The sequence below is a fragment of the Caretta caretta genome, chromosome 10 (assembly GCF_965140235.1).
Source record: "Caretta caretta isolate rCarCar2 chromosome 10, rCarCar1.hap1, whole genome shotgun sequence".
Classification (NCBI taxonomy): domain Eukaryota; kingdom Metazoa; phylum Chordata; order Testudines; family Cheloniidae; genus Caretta; species Caretta caretta.
The window spans coordinates 71,725,259-71,745,188 of NC_134215.1; the positions used below are offsets into that span (position 1 = coordinate 71,725,259).

General features: G+C 44.0%; 1 protein-coding gene across 1 annotated transcript in view; it reads right to left on the reverse strand.

Moving 5' to 3' along the window:
• The window catches only part of AGBL1 (AGBL carboxypeptidase 1), a 390,925-nt gene that overhangs the window by 172,881 nt on the left and 198,114 nt on the right, over positions 1 to 19,930 (reverse strand). Inside the window, exon 19 of the mRNA XM_075133176.1 lies at positions 2,875 to 3,004. Within this exon, the coding sequence (XP_074989277.1) occupies positions 2,875 to 3,004 (130 nt within the window). The remainder of the gene's footprint in view (positions 1 to 2,874; positions 3,005 to 19,930) is intronic.

A 19,930-nucleotide genomic window follows, 5' to 3' on the forward strand; every position in this document is an offset into this window, starting at 1 on the left:
GCCCATTGAAGCACCACACCACTGAAAATGATTGCGAGCTAACTCAAAAGTAAGCTTCTGGGGGCTGGGTGTCCTTCAACTCTCCCAGGTGTCAATGTCTCCAGCAGCGGAGCTCCAGCATTCTGGCCTATGACGGAAACCCCCCAGTTGCAGGGAGTTTCACTGTCAGGACAGCTGCAGACTTTTTTCATCTCTGCCTGCTGTTAGACTGTTAGCCTCCTCCATTGGACTCCGCTCATGACGCACAAGGGGAATCTTCCACCCCTGTGACTCGCCCTGCCCATCAGGTTGTTTCTCCCTATCCCTCGGGCTCTTGCAGCCTGAAGATCCGTCTTGAATTTGCATTAGATCCGTTTGGTGGTATTCAAACCACTTTGCACTTTTTCCTCAAGGTCTTGGACCCTTCTCCATATTCTCCTGGTCAGCGACCCTGGGCAGAGTGAAAACTTATCCCAGCCCCGTAGAGGACCAGGAATCCTTTTGGGCTGCAGCGGTCTCATGAGTTTTTGCCACCTGCAGAGAAGGAATTTTTTTCCCCCACAAAAGTAAAAAACACAAATTTTCACCAAAATGGCTTGACTGACAAATGTGCAGAAAAGGAATTCCACAGTGCAAAATAATTAGACTATTCCCAGAGGCCAAGGGACCCATCAATTGGATTTGAGTCGCTGGTGACTGGAGTATTAAGCTTTAAAAAAATCAGTGCAAAATCCTTACGTATGAACTAGCTTGAGTACCTGAACCACAGGAGAGGAGGAACCAGAGACTGGAGCTGGGCAATATTTTTTGGACTAACATTTTTTTCTTTTTTTTTTTTCAGATTCAGGTCGACCAAAACACTTAGTGCATTCAGGTCAAAATCACCAAACTTCTTCAGTTAAAACTGAAAAGAAATCTGAAATAATAGAAACGTGTTGACATTTTCTAAGCAAAATGTTCAGATTTTTCAGTGTGAAACACCTTTTTGTTTCAAATTTTACTGCATTTTAAAAATAAAAGGTTAAAAACCTGAAACATTTTGTTCGACGCACAATAAAAAAATTCCGGTTCAGCCACTGAACTGACAAAATCAATCGTTAGTGTATCTCTACCAGGGGCTTTCGAAAATCAGGCACTTACACTCAGGCCTGGCATTCCTTGTCATGCCAAAATGCACATGCCGTTACCATGATTGTATATGCAAATGCCCAGTTAGAGGATTAACCAGGGATACACATGTGCAGTGCAATTGCGGGGACTGTGTGTCTCCAGCTTGAAAAGTCAGGAACTATTCTCCTCCATAAAGTCAACACAAGAGTTTCTCCACTCATCTGCATAGCTCTTATTAGAGACGAGGCTTGGAAAGAGCTGCTTAAGTCTCTGCTTAACGGATGAGTTTTGAGCTTTCCAGAGACCCAAAGCTACTGGCTAGCTGCTAACTATGAAACATCCTGCTCCCATTGAATTGAATGGCAAAAATGATCATTGAGTTCAGTGGGAACAGGATGAGCTGTTTGGCCCTGATTCAGCAAAGCAATGAAACCAACGGGACTTAAGCTTGTGCATAAAATTACGCACATGATAAAATGACGTGTTGAAACAGGGACTAAATCAGATGAGGTATGTAAAAGATGACAGTGTGGCCGACGACACTGAATATCCTATATCAGACTAGGCAGGTGGAAGATGACGTAATGGCCCATTCCATGACTTTGTTACTCTGTGAGCAACATTTAGTATTCAGCTGTTCCTCAGCTGCCTTTCAGATGGTCCCAGCTGGAAACCGGAGCACGCTGCCATGCTTATGGCTAATTAATGTTTATTTATATTTTTAAACAAGCATTCCACTTGTCATGTTCACATAAATCTTTTCCTTTCCCACTAGGGGCTGTTGGAGCACGAGCCGAAATACTTTGTTTACTCATCACAAGCCTAGTCTGAGTGCTGGTCTGGTGGAGGTTTCTCCACTCTTTGCTGACATTCATGCTGAGGGCTTTGAGCCAAAGGGGAGAAGAGGAGACTCCCTTCCCATGACAGAGAAGCACAGAAGTTATTCCCTTTTCGAGCTGGTTACTGTGCTGCCATCCATGTTCAAGTTGCTCTGATGTGGGCTGGAGATCTCAAGGAGAGACCAAACTGAGCTCAGCCCTATTGCACTGGATCCTGCAATGACATCTTTGCAAACTCTCTCCCCTCTCCACCAGGAATGGTCTGAAGAAAACACTAATGATGGATAATACTTCACACTGATCTAGCACTTTTCATCCGAAGACTCAAAGAGCTTTATGAAAGGTGGACATTGTAATCCCCATTTTACAAAGGAGAATACTTTGCCCAGAGAGACGAGGTTATTTGCCCAACATCACTCAGGGAGCCAGTGGCATGCTGAGAAATCAGATCAAGATCTGCTGATTCCCTGTCCTCTGCTTTAAATGCTGCACTAAGTTGCCTGCCTGCACAGCAAACTTTGCAGGAACCCTCTAAAATACTTAGGGGATCCCAAGTAGATAAAAATTGTCATCCTCTCATCAGGCAATTTATTACTTCAGTGCTCTGCTTTCCCAGATAGCATGGATTTTGGGGACAGAACTTCCCGAAACTACATCTCAACTTCAGCTCTCCCAACCTTAAACTTTCCCCCCTAACCAGTGTGCTCTCCAGACTGGGCATAGGGTTGTTGGTTAGAAGGGCTGATAGGCAATAAAATATCCCCTGAAGTGAAGGTCTCCAAGCTCTTCCCCATTTCCAGAGTAATGTAGCACTGGAATGTTTCCAGATCTCCCCAGACCCCTTCTCTCTTAGACCTGAACTATACAGAACAGGAGTCTTTGGGGAAGGTTGCAACAAATGAGCAGTGCAGGGGTATTAATAAAAGGGAAGACGGAAATGACTCACCAGCGGAGCCCGGCCAACGCTGCACAGGTAGTAGAGGAGGCCCTTGGTGTGGTAAATGGTTGGATGGAGCTGGCAGCTGGGAGCCAGCCACTGTCTATTCAGGTCGTCCCCACTCAAGGAGCACCGGTGGCTGGAATCACAGAACAAAACACACCCCAATTAAACTAACAAAACAACTCAGTGGTTTCAAAATGTCTGCTGTTTCTGGATAGTCCCTATACTAGGGCAGGCTTGGCTTGTGATGCTAATTCATAGATATATATCTAGATTTCAGAGATGGGCTTGAACGAACTAAAACTCCACAGAAGCTTATTTTAGAGGATTCTGCAAAGAATAAATTATCTATTTCATTTCCCTGCAGGGCCTGCTCAGTTAGATTCTAGGTAATTAATGCAGTTTTGATTTACACATGCACTCATATTAAACAGGACTAATACTCTGTTTTTAAACTCTCTAAAACATTGCTAAAGTCTGATGTGAAATACAGAATCCATCATGGTCTATGGAGGTATAAAGGGTGGGTTTTCCATAGCCAACCTGGGGCATAGGAATGCCCAATCATCAGTCATTATCATTGGAACTGGAAAATCAGTCAGGCCCTATTGAAAATCTATAGGCACCTGCATGGGATGAGCAAAATATCTCATGCATGGTTTCTCCACTCATGAGAAATGCAACCATCTCAAACACATATCAAGAACCAATAAGATCTTTATGCTATACATCACTGTTATAAAAAACAATTGGCTATAGTGGGAATTTGACCTCACTGTAAGGGCTGAGTAAAACCTAAGTAAGGACTTCACGGTTTGGACCAAAGAGACTTTTACCTTAGCTCAGTCAAACTTTCCTCTCTGGTTCTGTTTCACTGGCTAATAAATTGTGCTAGATGTTTAATTGCATGGAGGGGAATTTGCATATTTTAGTACAATTATGCAGATCTGAGTGATCTCCTTTATAATGACTTTGTTTTAGTTCCAAGCATCCTCACTCTACACAAAGGCTTCACTCTAACTGAGATTGCAATTCTCAAATTGTGATGCATTGATAAAGTTTAGGCCCTCCATTAGATCTGGATTCATGATAAGACCTATCATATTCAAATCAACTGCATCTACTGTAGAAGACATACTGTTAGCTTAGTAAACGAGAGCTGGAGTGTGCTTGAAGGTATGTATTCTAAACATCACATGGAATTTCAGCCACACAACTCCGTCTGACTTTAACAGGAGATACCATGTTCCACCATTTCTCCCACTACACCGAATGTTCCAGCCCTCTAACAACACAGCATGCAGAAACACACTACCGTCATGTGTGTATCAATGAGATTTCAAAATTCACAGGCAAGACTTTAACCAGTTAGGCTGCGTTGCACACACCTTCAGCCCCATCAGTGCTTCATAGAAAATGTTTGGAGGGAAGAGACTCCAAAGTCTATTCAGAGCCTTTGGAGAAGAGCCAAAGCAATGGGAGTCTGACAGGAGGAAAAGGGGAATAGAAATAGTAGAATCCACAGAGCGTGTTATATTTTATACACACACACGCACACACACACACACACATATATATGTATATATACACACAATGTAGAAAAACAAGGCTCTGATGCCATCTTGGGGTTTCTGGTGACATCACAACATCCATTCCAGTTTTGCTGTTGTCACCTGAATTCCCCTTTCCCTTTAATTCACAGTTCCCTTGCTACTCATTCTGCAATTTGTAAAACATTTGCAATAGCTAACACCCTGGAAGCCAGAATTTGCTGGTGTGATAACTGCTGCTGAAAGACTTCTAGCTCAAAACTTGGCAATCCAGTATAATGTTTATTAGTGGCCCTTCACATAAAGTTAACCCAAGCCTCACCCCTCCTCATTTTTTTGACAGTGGCAACTCTGCTAAGAGTAACAACCATATTTGCCCCCTGGGTGTTTAATGTATTGCTAGCAGGCTACCTCTGAAGAGTGATATCACCGTACAAAAGTCACCAGTTGCACTGGGTGGCACTCACTCCATTTGCAGGTGACCATGAAGAAATAAGATCCAGATTCTTCCTTGAGTGGCATGTCCTCCCATGGACCATACAAAGAAAATAACAGAATGCCACTAGCCATCACCTTCAGCCCCCCCAACTAAAACCTCTCCAACGCATCATCAAGGATCTACAACCTATCCTGAAGGATGACCCATCACTCTCACAGATCTTGGGAGACAGCCCAGTCCTTGCTTACAGACAGCCCCCCAACCTGAAGCAAATACTCACTAGCAACCACACACCACACTACAGAACCACTAACCCAGGAACCTATCCTTGCAACAAAGCCATTGCTAACTGTGTCCACATATCTATTCAGGGGACACCATCATAGGGCCTAATCACATCAGCCACACTATCAGAGGTTCGTTCACCTGCACATCCACCAATGTGATATATGCCATCATGTGCCAGCAATGCCCCTCTGCCATGTACATTGGCCAAACTTGACAGTCTCTATGTAAAAGAATAAATGGACACAAATCAGATGTCAAGAATTATAACATTCAAAAACCAGTAGGAGAACACTTCAATCTCTTTGGTCACTCGATTACAGACCTAAAAGTTGCAATTCTTCAACAAAAAAACTTCAAAAACAGACTCCAGCAAGAGACTGCTGAATTGGAATTAATTTGCAAACTGGATACAATTAACTTAGGCTTGAATAAAGACTGGGAGTGGATGGGTCATTACACAAAGTAAAACTATTCCCACCCCCCTATCCCCCCCCCTGCTGTTCCTCAGACGTTCTTGTCAACTGCTGGAAATGGCCCACCTTGATTATCACTACAAAAGGTTCCCCCCGCCCCCTGCTCTCCTGCTGGTAATAGCTCACCTTACCTGATCACTCTCCTTACAGTGTGTATGGTAACACCCATTGTTTCATGTTCTCTGTGTATATAAATCTCCCCACTGTATTTTGCACTGAATGCATCCGATGAAGTGAGCTGTAGCTCACGAAAGCTTATGCTCAAATAAACTTATGAGTCTCTAAGGTGCCACAAGTCCTCCTTTTCTTTTTGCGGATACAGACTAACACGGCTGCTACTCTGAATTAAGTCAATGAGTAGAACTGATTAAAAAAAATAGAATTTCCATCCCATTGGAAACAGCAATATTTTTGATATTTATTTTTATTCCAAATCAACATGAAAATCAAAATATCAATTCTTTTCACAGAATAAACATTTCCAAAAGAAATTGAATTTAAAAATATTGAAATATATGGTTTCGAAATTTTCAGGCTAAGCAAAATGTTTCAGTTTCTCCAAAGAGAAACCTTTCATTTCAGGTTGTGTCAACAATAATCTGTGTTTGCCTGAGCTGCCATGGTCTCTTCCTCTAGCCAAGCCACCATGGTGTGTGAAGGGAGTCCCATGACCACAGTGCATCATGGGAGATGAAGTCCAACCAGGGCAGCCCAGCTCATAAAGAACAAGGGGAGCATGATACAATTGAACTACTACTTCCAGGAGGCACAGAAGCGGCTCAAGCAGATGCAGAGATTAATGTCAAACCACCTCTACACTAATTTTGTTTCAATTTTTCTGTCGGAAAACATTCTGCAAAATTGACATTTTTCTTACAGAATATTTCAATTAAATGGAAATCACATTTTCTATTGAAAAAAAAAAAACATTTCTATGAAAAACTCCCAACCACTTCTATCAATGGGAGTGGCTCGCCAAATCCAAGGAGAGAATGTAACACAAAACCACAGAATTTAGTAGCTCTTGCCATGGAGTCTGGTCCCATTGTGCCTCAGAGTACACAGGGCCTTGCTTTGGGCTTTTGGGCCTTTGGGTTGCTGCAAAACTTTAATTAAATTATGAAACGTTGATTCTTTTTTTCCATTAAAGCCCGTTTACTTCAGTGACTGCTTCATGCCATCTCTCTTCCCTATTTTCTTCCTTTCTTCTCTCCCACTCCTACTACCGATGACATTTGCAGATAAGGGCTTTGTCCCTTATGCTAGGCAGCCAAGGGTGAAGGTAAAATATTAAGCTGATCTCAAGTACTGATAACAAATAAAAGGAGCTTAAGCTGTTTGATTGGGTGGAGCAGACTTTGTATATTTCAGTGCAAATATGCAGCTCTGAGCTAACCCTCCTGCAGTGAATTCATTTTAGTTCAGAACATCCTTACATCCTTGCGAAGGTTTCACTCTCACCAAGATTGCAACTCACAAATTGTGTTGCACTGATACAAGTCAGGGCTTTTCTTAGATCCGAGCTCAGGATTATCTGAGCTCACCATATTTACATCCCTCCTGGTGAATGCTTATTGTTATCTCATTAAATTTAGTACAACTGCTTTAAAAAAAAAATCCAGAAGCCCTTGTTCAGTACAATTGTTCTCAATGGATAGTGTGCGTCTCCCTGGTAGTTAGTAACAAAGTGATGGTTATGCCATGAGTGTGTAAAACAACACATGGCCAACCAATAAGGGCCTGTGCATGGGGACAGGAGTGGGAAAGTGGAATTCAGTCTCCTCTTTTCAATCATTACCATCTTTGCTCTTTTAATCCATCTTTAAATATTAGCACTATTGCCTGTCAGTCCATATTCACTGCCTTTGGGTTGCTGCAAAACTTTAATTAAATTATGAAACGTTGATTCTTTTTTTCCATTAAAGCCCGTTTACTTCAGTGACTGCTTCATGCCATCTCTCTTCCCTATTTTCTTCCTTTCTTCTCTCCCACTCCTACTACCGATGACATTTGCAGATAAGGGCTTTGTCCCTTATGCTAGGCAGCCAAGGGTGAAGGTAAAATATTAAGCTGATCTCAAGTACTGATAACAAATAAAAGGAGTGGGAAGCCAAGACTGGCTTTTGTGTGTTTGCCAGGATTCAATGAAATTCACTTCTCAGATCAAAGGTGTTCATTACCTTGCATCTCCACGCTACTAGATTTGCTGTAAATGCTTTGTGTCTTCTTTCCTTAGCAAGAGTCCTTGCCACCTTAGCTAGGACTATCTGGAACTCAACGGAAACAATGAAAGATTTGCCTCTGAAAAATTTCCAACATAAAAAAAAAAGTCTGCTCTATGTGTCTTTGTACAGGTTAGCTGTAATTCAGCTATTTGTTAGAGTTTCAATCAGTGTGTTTACCAAGGATTTAATGTATGTGTTATCCATACATTAAATCCTTGGTAAACACACTTTTGTTGTTCACAAACCTGATGCTGTGCATTGGCTTTAGATCCATGTTCTTTTAGCTCTTCTAGGTTTAAACACTGGGGAATCTCTATGGTCTAGAGAGAGCCATTGGATAAGGGGAAGTGAGTAGCTACCAGAAGACGCTGTGGGAAAGAAGACAGTCTCAGAGGCACCATTTCTCCTTTGCTCCCCCTTGTGATAACTGTGTGCTCATGCCACTGCTGAAGAAAAAAAACACTCCTCCCCAATGTACTATGAGGCTGTAAGAGGAGAAGGGGTATCTAATGTGACTCATGAGAAAGCACAGGTGAAAACTTATACAACAGAGGATATGGAGGCATTTGAAAACAAGAGATCCTCTGTTCCTACTATGGAGGTGTCTGTGAATGGATATAAGGCATAACGCAAAGGAGTTTGCACAATGACACATGACATGAGAAAGTTTCCAGTAGCCACAACTTCCTATGAAGACAATCACTTGTGCTCTCTCAAATATGCTTTGCCCCAACATAGTGCTGAGTTAGCTCTTGTCTCCGTGATAAATAAGAAAAGGGCAGGTGCTATGGGAAAAGGTAGATCTGAACAAGTTCATTCTCCATCCTCACAACACACCAATCATAGGGTCTGCTGTTAGGCAGCCGCTACAGATTTTGTTCCTGAGGCATCCCAGAAATATTCGAGTAGATGAGCAGCCAGAAAAATGAAACCAGGGAATAAGAAGTGACATGGCCACAGATGCTAAGCCTACTCATGCTGAGCTCAAGAGCAGCAAGTTCTGAGGTCCTACCTGCGGGCCTACCTGCGGGTCATAAAGACCCTACCTTCTTGGTAATACATTTAGAAAACAACATGGCCCTACCCTGGCTAGATACATAATATGCAGATGGGCAATCACAGAAACCAAAGTATCATCGAGCCTTCTTCTACAGACCCCATATGCAGAGGTACTTAATGTCTGCTATACTGGTTTAAACCATCTTTCTCTTTAAGAAAGCCATTAAGCACCTTGGCTTCTAACTGCAGTGGATTCTGACTGTATGGAGAGGACTGATGGGGAGATTCACTTGATGATTACTTGTTTTGTTCATTCCCTCTGGGGCACCCAGCATTGGCCACTGTCAGAAGACAGGATACTGGGCTAGATGGACCTTTGGTCTGACCCAGTATAGCCGTTCTTATGAAAGACAGACAGATACACGGGCTCCACTCCACAACTCACTGAAGTCTTTGCACTGACTCCAGTGGGCCTTTGGATCAGGCCTATTGATAGAAAGGGAGAGACAGAGAAAGAAATGGAGAAGGCGAGAGGTAAAGAAAAAGGAAGAGAGGAAAAGAAAAAATACAGAGAGAGTGAGATATAAATAGAGACACGAAGGAAAGAGACATATGGGGATAAACAAAAAGTGAAAGAGATTAAATGAGTGAGAGAGGAAGAAATGGAGAGGGAGAGAGAAACAAGTCACTTTTTAAAGAGAAAATGTTACTGCAATTTCAAGATAAAATGACCCAAAATCTCCTGTCCATTACAGATAACTGGAAAGACAGGACCCACTATAGCGAGTGAATGATGTCAGGACCGATAATAACAACACCTGGGGCACAGTGAGCTATAAAATCTAAAGGGACACATTGTGTTTGATATTTAGAAAGCAGAATCACCATTCACTGCACATTCAAATAACAGAAGGCAGTACTGACACAGGGTAAGAATATCTATAAAGGGAAGTAGATATACTTAAAAAGCAGGATGCCTTTGACCAGCATGGGACAGTCTCAACCAGGCACAGCATCTTGGGCTTTATAAATAACTACTGCCAAGAAGGAAGGATAAAAAGAGACTCTGTATTATGGTGGTTTGGTGTTGTTGCTCTGAATGTTCAGAACAGGGAAAATAGGAACCCATCATTTTGCTTGACAGATTTTCGTGTTGTGTTTCCAGTGAGACAGATCCCAAGAAATCAGAGGAAAGGGGCATCTCCAGTAAGACTATTGCTCATGATCATGAGGACTATGTTAGAAGGACATGGATTTTCTCTAGCTCTAATTCCCAGTCCTCCCTTTAAGTCTCCACACTAGGAACAGCCCAACTGTCTTCAACATTTGCGCATCCGCATTGTGATGCTGTGTCACTGCAACGATGCTGTGTCATGGTGGTGCAATGAGATGTCACTTAGCACCATGCAACATCCCCAAGTAACTTCAGGGCTCTTTCATTAACCTGCAAGACTGGAAGTGGGAGCGGGCTGAGGAAACCAGGACAAATCCTCACATTTCAGGATGGCTGGCATCCAAAGGTGTTCACGTGCTGTGACCCTGCACAGAGATGCAGAGCTATTCTGTTGACACCCAGGCAGCCCAAGTGCGTGCATCCTATTAACTCCAACCTACGAATACAAAAGTGTTTCTCTGAAGCAGAAGGAACTGGGGACGGAGGAAAAACTGTAGGAACACCCAGGTTCAGGAAGAAGATTACATGGAGTTTTATGTTTGCTGTTAAGTTAACAATAAAGACAAATAACAGCCAGGAACTGAGTTTGGACCAGATCACAAGTGTTTATGCTGAGTTAGAAGCAGGGTAGGGATGGCACGCCCTTCCAGTCTCTAGGACTATGTCTCCACCACAATAAAAAAACAGTGGCTGGCCCACACCAGTTTAATTGCAGTGTAAACATCCAGGCTTAGACTGCAGCCCGGGCTCAAGGACTCTGCAAACTGGGAGGGTCCCAGAGATAGGAATGTCTACACTGCAATTAAACAGCCCTGCAGCCCAAGCCCCCTGAGTCTGAGTCAGCTGGCCTGGGCCATTCATGAGTGTCTAATTGCAGTGTAGACATACCCTCAGAGGGCTGTTATATGTGCATCTGAGCACTCACATAGAGCAGGGGAGGTGATTAATTACACAATTCACCTTGATCTTTGTGCCTTTAATGCACAGAATAGCGAGGAAAAAACAAATGTTTATACTGAAAGTAATTTAGTGCAGAACAATATGTAGTTATTAGGTATTTGGATGTGTTTTGGTAGGTCCAGAATGGGGTGACAACTGATTGGATGTTCTTTGAGTTTCCTGTGTTCCATGAATGTGAGGAGGGAACCTTTCGGATCAAAGGCTTGACAACTTGATCTGGGTGTTCCTTCTGTGCTCTGGGCCATCACTGTGTAATACTGCATTATTTCTTTCCATAGGGGAAACCATCCTTCCGGCCAGTAGGTGGACTGTTTACTGCCCCTTATGGAACCCATCAGTGCTGCTCCTGGGCTAGTGAGGGGGGTTCGCTGGCGTGAGCCGTGGGGTGATCCCACTCCAGTTAGTCCAAGGAGCATAGAAGGTAAAGCTCTCAGTTTGCCACGGGATATCAATGCATTAGATTGTATGAAATGAAACACAGATGAAAAGCCTCAGGGCATGAATGAAGACACTGCTGAATGAATCCCTTCCGTTCACCATTATTGCAGCTAGCAATTCACCAGTAACAATTCGTTTTCCTTCCAACACGAAGGAACTTGAATAATAAAATGTCCACACATAATCATGGCAAAAAGAAGCCAGTTGGCTAGTCATTTCAGCACTGCTAAAGCAGCAGGGAAATGCACTGCAGAGACAGATAGAGGTGTGTTGTGCAGTGTCACGGCGGATAATAGAGAGGCAGCTAACCATGATTCTGTAAGGATGACTCATTACTCACTCAGGACAAATAACCAGCACAGTGTGGGCTCAGAGTACTGCCTGGAAACATAGCTGCCAAAATAGACATTGTGCTTAAAAGACATAAGGAGAAGTGGAATACGGGAGTCGCCATACTGCAGCAGACCAGTGGACCACAACAAGTCCAGAATTCTATTTCTTACAATGGGCAATGAAAGATGTTTCACAGAAAGGCATAACCCCTCTTTCTCACACCCTATCATGCACCTGATAGACCCATGCAGATGGAAAGAGGACCTTTTCCTGACCTGGCCTGGTGTTCAGTTGTACCATGAAGCTCCAGGATTGACAGCCTTTCTCATTGTTATCCTAGCTTGAGAAAGCACCCAGGTTATTCTGGAGGCAAGCTGGACCCTCAGAGTATGCCTCCCATCTCGTCTTCAGTTTGCATTGGCTTTAATAGGGCTGGCATGGCAGCACGTAGTGTGATGTCCAATTAGTGCCAACTGAGAGGAGGAGTCAGAAAGTTGGATAACCTTTACTTATGAAATACAACAGGAACCTTAGGAAGGTCGGGCATTTTCTTGTTCCTTTCTGTTTTCAGCATTACATTTTCTTGGGGAAATGAGTGATTCCAGTGCTGAAAAAGGTGACGGATTTCAGCACTCCTAGCTTAGGCAGCCACTGTACCAGATTCCCCCACACAGCTAAATTAACACACCTCCCAGCTGACCCTCCCCACCCTTTTCTATGTTATTGCTTAGAATCCTGCACAGTTCTAACCAATGCACCTCAGTCCTTACCTGCAGGATCTCCTGTTATTCTAAACTGCTTCTCTCCCTATAAGTGCACTAATGTATCTCGATCCTCACTTGCAGTTACCCTGTTCTTCCACTCCTGGGAGCTCCACCTACAACTCTGCAATGTCCCTTAAACTGACTTGCAGCATACCCTGCTGTCAGGCCTGCTTTTATAATGATCAACAATCATACTGACTTTCATAGTTGTTTAGGGACTAGGACTAACAATAAGGAAATAGGTGATGAAACCAAAGGCTGGAAAGCAAATGTAACTTCTCAGTAGGCATCAGTATTCTCTAGTTTCTCTGCTGGCCACCATCAAGAGTCTAAGAGGAAACCTCCGTTTATCTTAGTTACAATGGACAGCTAAGGGATTCACATAGAGTGCAGAGTGGATGTTGCTTCTTGGCTGGTTATGAGACTGACCTCCTGTTGCCATGCTGGTTTACTGCTAGGCCTTTAGGATGAAGATTTTCTGTGCTCCCTTCTCATCGATATTACATGACACGTGAACAAATCTGTACTTATCTTCCTGAATGGCAATTGTGCCATCTGGCTGCCAACCGTTTAATGATGCCATTGAAGGTCTCCTTCCCAGTTGGGGTGGCAGCGGCAGGACGATTTTACCCTTTCGGCACACACTAATGAATTCATGATGCATAATGCTTCCTCTTGGGCAAATGCTTTTCTAAAGCATCACTCTGCTAGCTTCCACTTGCCTCCTTACAACTAAGCACTGCTACTAATTAGCTTAATGAGCTTTCAGTGTTTCTTCTACATCTGACTGATTTTGTCACAATGGACAATCCTTTCTTCTTAAGATAAATGATAGAGAATCTGTGCTCCTTCAGCTTGGTGCATGTAATAGCGTCACTGTCCTTGTTCAGCTCCCTCTATTATGAGCCCTCCTTTGGACTTGATGGACACATTTCATTAAGTCAGATTTTGTTACAAACCAGTTAGGGACACAGAATGAGATCTGCTTCACCCCCAGCTAATATTAGCAAGGTAACAATCAAACGAGGCAACAGTAAAGATGATCAGCTAAAAAGGCGAGTTGACAGTATTAATACAGACTGGTAATGTTACATCATAGTCCCACACAAATGTTGTCACAAGATTTGTCCATCAAACTCACATTTATTTGAGTGAATAATAGACAACAGCCTTGAGCATTAAACACTGTGGGCTGATTCACTCATTGGGCTCAGCACCTTGGGCAAAGAATTTGCAAATCATTACCAAATCCAAGTGGTAAGGTGTTATATCCACTGAGCACTCACTTTACATGGGGAATACAAGGTGTAGGATAATGACAAAACAAGCTCCATACATGCATCTCTTGTACTTCCCATGCAGCTGAACTGCTACACAAAAAACCCCACTGATAATAACTGGACATTGCACCTCTCTATTGCCTCTCCTTTCAGGGTCGCAAAGTGCTTATTGTATCATGCCTGAAAAAGCCTTACAACAAAATGTTTGATGAAAACTGCTTTTGATGGAAAACTAGATTTGTGAAAAAACACATTTTTTCATAAAAAGTGTCTGCTTTCTGCAGAAATTTCTGACTTTTAACTGCAAATCAAACACCTGCAAGCCAAAATAATTTTTATTTTTTGGCCAACCCCTTCCCCACCCCAGTAATATTTTTTCTCAGTTAAAACAAACAAACAAAAAAACTGATTTGGAAATGCTGCCATGGTGCATCACGGGAGTTGTGATTAAGGTTAAGGCTTCATGCTCCAATTTTCTCTGAGCTGAGTCCCTGACTGGCTACATTTGCCATGATGCATCACACAGTCAGGGATTCCTATGATCACAGCTCATCAGGAGAGCAGATTGTAGTGCATCATCACAGATGTAGTCTGGTTCAGGAGCCCGACCCACAGAGAAGAATGGAGGGCATGAGGTATCCAAACTACAACTCCCATGAAGCATTATGGTAGCATTTCTGAATAGAAATTTTTGGGTTTAAACCAAATGTTTTCAGCTGAAAGTTTTCAATTTTTCACTGAAAAGTTAAAATTTTCCAGGAAAAAAAAAAACCGAAACATGTTCCAACCAGCTCTACTCATAACCCTTATGGAATATGTAGTATAGTTGTAGCCGAGTTGGTCCCAGGATATTAGAGAGACAAGGTGGGTGAGGTAATATCTTTTATTGGACCAACTTCTGCTGGTGAGAGAGACAAGCTTTCAAGCCAAACAGAGCTCTTCCTCTTGACCTCGAAAGCTTGTCTCTCTCACCAGCAGAAGTTGGTCCAATAAAAGATATTACCTCACCCAACTTGTCTCTCTAACCCCCATGGAAGACAGGCAAGCAAATCCCAGTTTTACAGAAGGCTGTAGTGAGAAATGAAATGACACACCCAGGGTTCAAAAGTCAGTCAGTTATAAAACTAGGAGCAGAACCTAAGACCAGGGAGCACAGAGTTGTACAGGTTCAACCCAGATTGTGTTTTTAAACAGATTTACTTAAATCTGTGCAAACTCCTGTGTGGATGTTCTTAAATTGATTTATACCTGATTTATATCCATTTATCTTAAAATGATTCCTAACAGGCTTAAGGTAAATTGTCCATACATAGGGCTGTACCAATTTAACTGAGTTGATTTAAAAACCTGTTGGTTAAATCAATTTAATTTCTGTGTGTAGATAAATCCTAAGGATTGCGATTCCTAGACCCCTAATTTAAATCCTAGTCCACACTAAATAACAAAGAAGAGCAAAGCAGTCCATCAAAGGTGAACAAACAAAGGTATAAAGGAGATCAAAGGAATAGGGCTACACTCTGAAGTCATGTAAAAAAAAAAAAAGAGGATTTGATGACAGCTCTGCTGGGATCTCCTTGTTTCACTTGACCAAAAATTTCAAACCAGCCAAGAAGCCCCAGAGGCATGACTCCCTCTGCAGTACCTGATCATTAATCCTCCTTGGGGAGTTTCATAGGTCACTGGAAGGAAAACAAAGCTCTCTCGGCAGCTACTGGGAACCACAAAGCTCAATCTCAGACCTCTAAAGATGTGCTACCACTAAACCACAGGGCCAGAATATCCCAACATATACCTAGGTCAACACCAGTCAGAACCTGTCCTTGGCTCAACAGCGATGGGTAAGGCACTGCACAGAACACAACAATGAGAAATATGCAAGAACCAACTCCTTCATGGGCCTCTTCTGGGATGAGCTAGGCGTGACCTAGCATCTTTTTGTCCTATCTCTAATTTCCATGATCCAGTAGAGGCTAAGCATATCACCACCAGGGGAGAAAGTAGCACAGAGGACTTACCGGTACAGGGGGCCCGGCTCCAGGCCCCCCAGAAGGGGCTGGGCCTCAAGAGGAAGGGATGGGGCTGTGGGTCAGCCTCCCCCAGCCAGCCCATCTACGTTGCCTGGCCCATGCCACCCAGGGCTCGGGTGGTGATTTAAAAGGGCCTGGGGCAGCTCCCCCTTTTACACACACACCCCCAGCAGGGCCGACAACGGCAGGGGGAAGGGCAAAAGGGGTAGTGACGTTAAAGAGCTGCCGTGGCAGCACTTTAACATCAGCTGCGTACAGGCTGGTACCAGCAGCCACTTCTTACCAGTACGCCATACCAGCCCACTCTCACTCCTGATCACCACCCAATAGAAGAGCGCAGATTGAAAACCTGCAGTTCTCAACAGGTGCCCCAAGGGTCTGCACTGCAACCTGACTGAAAGTGTCAGTGAGTAACGAGAGATGCCATCCCACAACAGAGCAGGGCAGTGAACTGGGACTGAAAACAGTAAACAGAGCATGATAAAAGGGGGAGCAGAGAGAGACCAGGAAGGCGGAGGAGACAGAAGTGGGAGAAGCTACAGTCACCACTTGTCAATTGGGTAAGTCCAGTCATGCACTGTGATAACTTTATCAGTAATATCACTCTAAGCCATCCAGTTCATCCCCCATTCTCAAAACTTTTGTTGGAAACTACTCTGGATTAGGTAGCAGAGTAGAAATGACCTAACACAGGGAGAGCCAACCTTTATCCAGCCCAGGGGTACATTGTCAATGTGCAAGCCAGATGATTGCATGCTGGGATGAGAAAGTTACTCACCTTGTGCAGTAATGTAGGTTATTCAAGATGTGTGTTCCTCTGGGTGCTCCACTTCAGGTGTTCGTGCGCCCCTGCACTCATACTCAGAGACTCAGTGCCCGGTTGAGTCACACTTGCATAGTCCTCATCTCATGCTGCTTCAGGCAGTTAACTGACGCTGTGCAACCAATGCCCCCTATGTTCCTTCTCTACTGCAGAGGCTGAGTAAGAAACTCTGCAGTAGAGGGGAGGAGGGAGAGTAGTGGAGCACCCACATGGACACACATCTCAAAGAACCTACGTTACTGCACAAGCTAAGTAACTTTCTCATCTTCTTTGAGTGCTGTCCCTGTGGGTGCTCCACTTTAGGTGACTTCAGAGCAGTGGCCAACAGGCTGTGTTGTCCATAAGGATTTGAATGGCCTTGTTTTTGATGAGTGGTAGGAAGTGGGAGCAGGTGTTGCGGACAGCTTGTAGTTCTAATAGATTTATATGTAGAAGAGATTCTGCAGGAGACCAGCAGCCCTGAATAGAATGTGGATGCATGTGTGCTCCCCCATCCCAAGAGTGAGGTATCTGTGGTGATGGTTAGTGTCAGCATCTTCTGAAGGAAGGGCACCCCCATGCATACGCTGGCTGGTTGTGTCCACCAGAGTAGGGAGTCCTTTACTTTGTCCGGCATCGTAAGATGCTTGTTTGTGCTGTGTCCGTGTGGGACATAATTCATACAGAGCCATCCTTGCAGGCAACGCATGTTTAATCTGGTGTGTCTGACAAGCAAAGGTTGTGGCTGCCAAGTGATCAAGAAGTTGTAGGCAAGTCCTGGCAGATACCTGTGGACTGTTTTGTGCTGTGGATAGGAGGCTGGTGAGAGTGAGAAACCGTTGCCTTGGTAGAGAAGCTACAGCCTCGGTAGCATTGAGATGGGCCCCAATGAACTCCACCTCCTGCACTGGCATTAGGGTGGACTTTTCAGTAGTTATTTGGAGGCCCAAACTCGTGAAGAGGGTTACCGTCTATTCGGTGGCTTGTATTGCTGCCTGCCGTGTTGACACTTTTAGCAGGCAGTCATCCAAGTACGGGAATATCATAATTGCGTTTCTGTTCAGGTATGCTGCCTGTACCACAGACAGTACCTTTGAAAACGTTTGAGGGGCAGTAGATAGGCCAAAGGGAAGGACCTTGTATTGGAAGTGGTCCTGTCCGATGGTAAAACAGAGAAATCTGCGATGAGAGGGATGTATTGTTACATGGAAATATGCAACCCGGAGGTCGAGGGCCGAGAACCAATCCCCTCTTTCTAGAGCTGGGATTATGATGCCTAGTGTGACCATCTTGAATCGCTGTGTTTTGACAAACTTGTTGAGTTGTCGTAGATCGAGTATTGGTCTCTATCAGCCAGACTTTTTCTTTGTGACAAAATAGTGGAAATAAAATCCTCTCCCTCTGTTCTGTTGGAATGGGTCCTAATGCTCCTAGCTGCATGAGGTGGCTTACCTCCTGGCATGGTAGAGACTCATGAGAGGGACCCTTGAAGAGGGACAGTGATGGAGGGTGGGTAGGGGGTTTGGAAAGAAAGGGGATGGAGTAACCAGTCTGTACAATTTCTAGCACCCATTTATCAGATGTGATGGTCTTCCAGATTGGATAAAATGGAACTAGACGATCTCCAAATGGTCGGGAGAGAGATGGTGTCACCAGCACAGATAGACCTGAGGTTCTCAGGTCCTCAACCAAGGCTTCAAATTTGTCGTCTGGAGGTTGATGGTTGGGACGCAGCTACTGAAGAAGTAGAAGGCCCTCGAATCGCCACTGTTGTTGTGAATACATGGTCTGGCAGTAGCACTGGGGTACACAATAATTCCTCTGTTTTTTCTTGGGTTTGGGTGTATAGATTCCCAAGGATCGGAGTGTCACTCGTGAATCCTTGAGCGAGTGGAGAGAGTCATCTGTCTTCTTGGAGAAGTGTTTTGGACCCTCAAATGGCAAATCCTCAACTGTGGATTGCACCTCCTTAGGGAAGCCGGAGAGATGGAGCCATGAGGCCCTACTCATCACTACAGCTGTTGCCACTGATCTTGCAGCTGTGGCTGCAGGATCAAGTGAGGCTTGCAGGGCTGTTTTGGAGATGAGTTGTCCCTTAGATACATGTGCTGTGAATTGTTCTCTCTTGTCCTCAGAAATAAATCAATCAAATCATACTTTTTTGTGTGGTTAATATAGTCATATTTCGCCAGTAATGCCTCATAGTTGGCTATGCGGAGGTGTAGTGTAGCCGAGGAATAAGCCTTGCGGACAAAAAGATCAAGTCTTTTCCTCTCTTTGTTGTGAGGTGTGGTTTTGGGCTGTTGTTACCTACCAAATTCCTGGACTGCATCCACCACTAGGGAATTGGGCGCTGGTGGAACTCTTTCCCCTTTTCCATCTCCTTGGTGCTCTTCCTCAGTAAAAAGGAGCAATGAGGATGAGTCTCTTCCAGCCATACCTCTACAATAATCAAGATGGTGGCATTTCAGAATTACATCAGCTAGGACACTTTTAGCTGCCCCAGCCCTGTTTTGGAGCTACATAGCTCTGCTTTTCCAAGCCAAGCCAAGCCATGCTCAGTTTTGGGAGGGGGGGTTGTAATATTTAAATTTTGAATAGATAGAGAGATAGATAGATAATGTTGTTATCCCCTTGCAATTCTGGTTAGGCACACAAATTCATCTTTTTATATCAATGCCCATAAGTCAAATCAGATGCCTTCTACCTTCTCAAGGCAGGAATAGGCAGGCAGTGATTTGATTCTGTTGTTGTATTTTTGCTGGTCAGTTATCCGGCTTAGTACTGGAGTGAAAAAAGGATCTCCGTTCTTCCCAATGAGATGTGTGCGGGGCTGTGATGTGATTTATAGCAGAATTAGCCACTGGCTGACATATGAGAAGACACAGTACACTACCCCTTCAAGTAAATTATAGCTCCGACAAGGCAGCATTAACTGAAATATGCTGAGTAGTAGCCTACAAAATAAAATGAAACAATGAAGTGCATCATTTGCCCACTCTCTTCCTCCACAAGCGAGGCTGCATAAAGAAAGCAGAAGAACCAAGTTTTGCTCTAGGCTGGGAATGGGGTTTTCCCTCCGCCATTATGTAAAATCAATACTATAATGATGGTTAGCTTATTGCTAATGTCTATAGCAGGGATCAGCCACTTTTGGCCCGCGGCTTCCCAGGGAAAGCCGCTGGCGGGCTGGGACGGTCTGTTTACCTGCTGCGTCCCTTGGCCCATGCCGCTTCCCGCAGCTCCCATTCGCCTGGGACGGCGACACGCGGCCAGTGGGAGCTGTGATCGGCTGAACCTGTGGATGCTG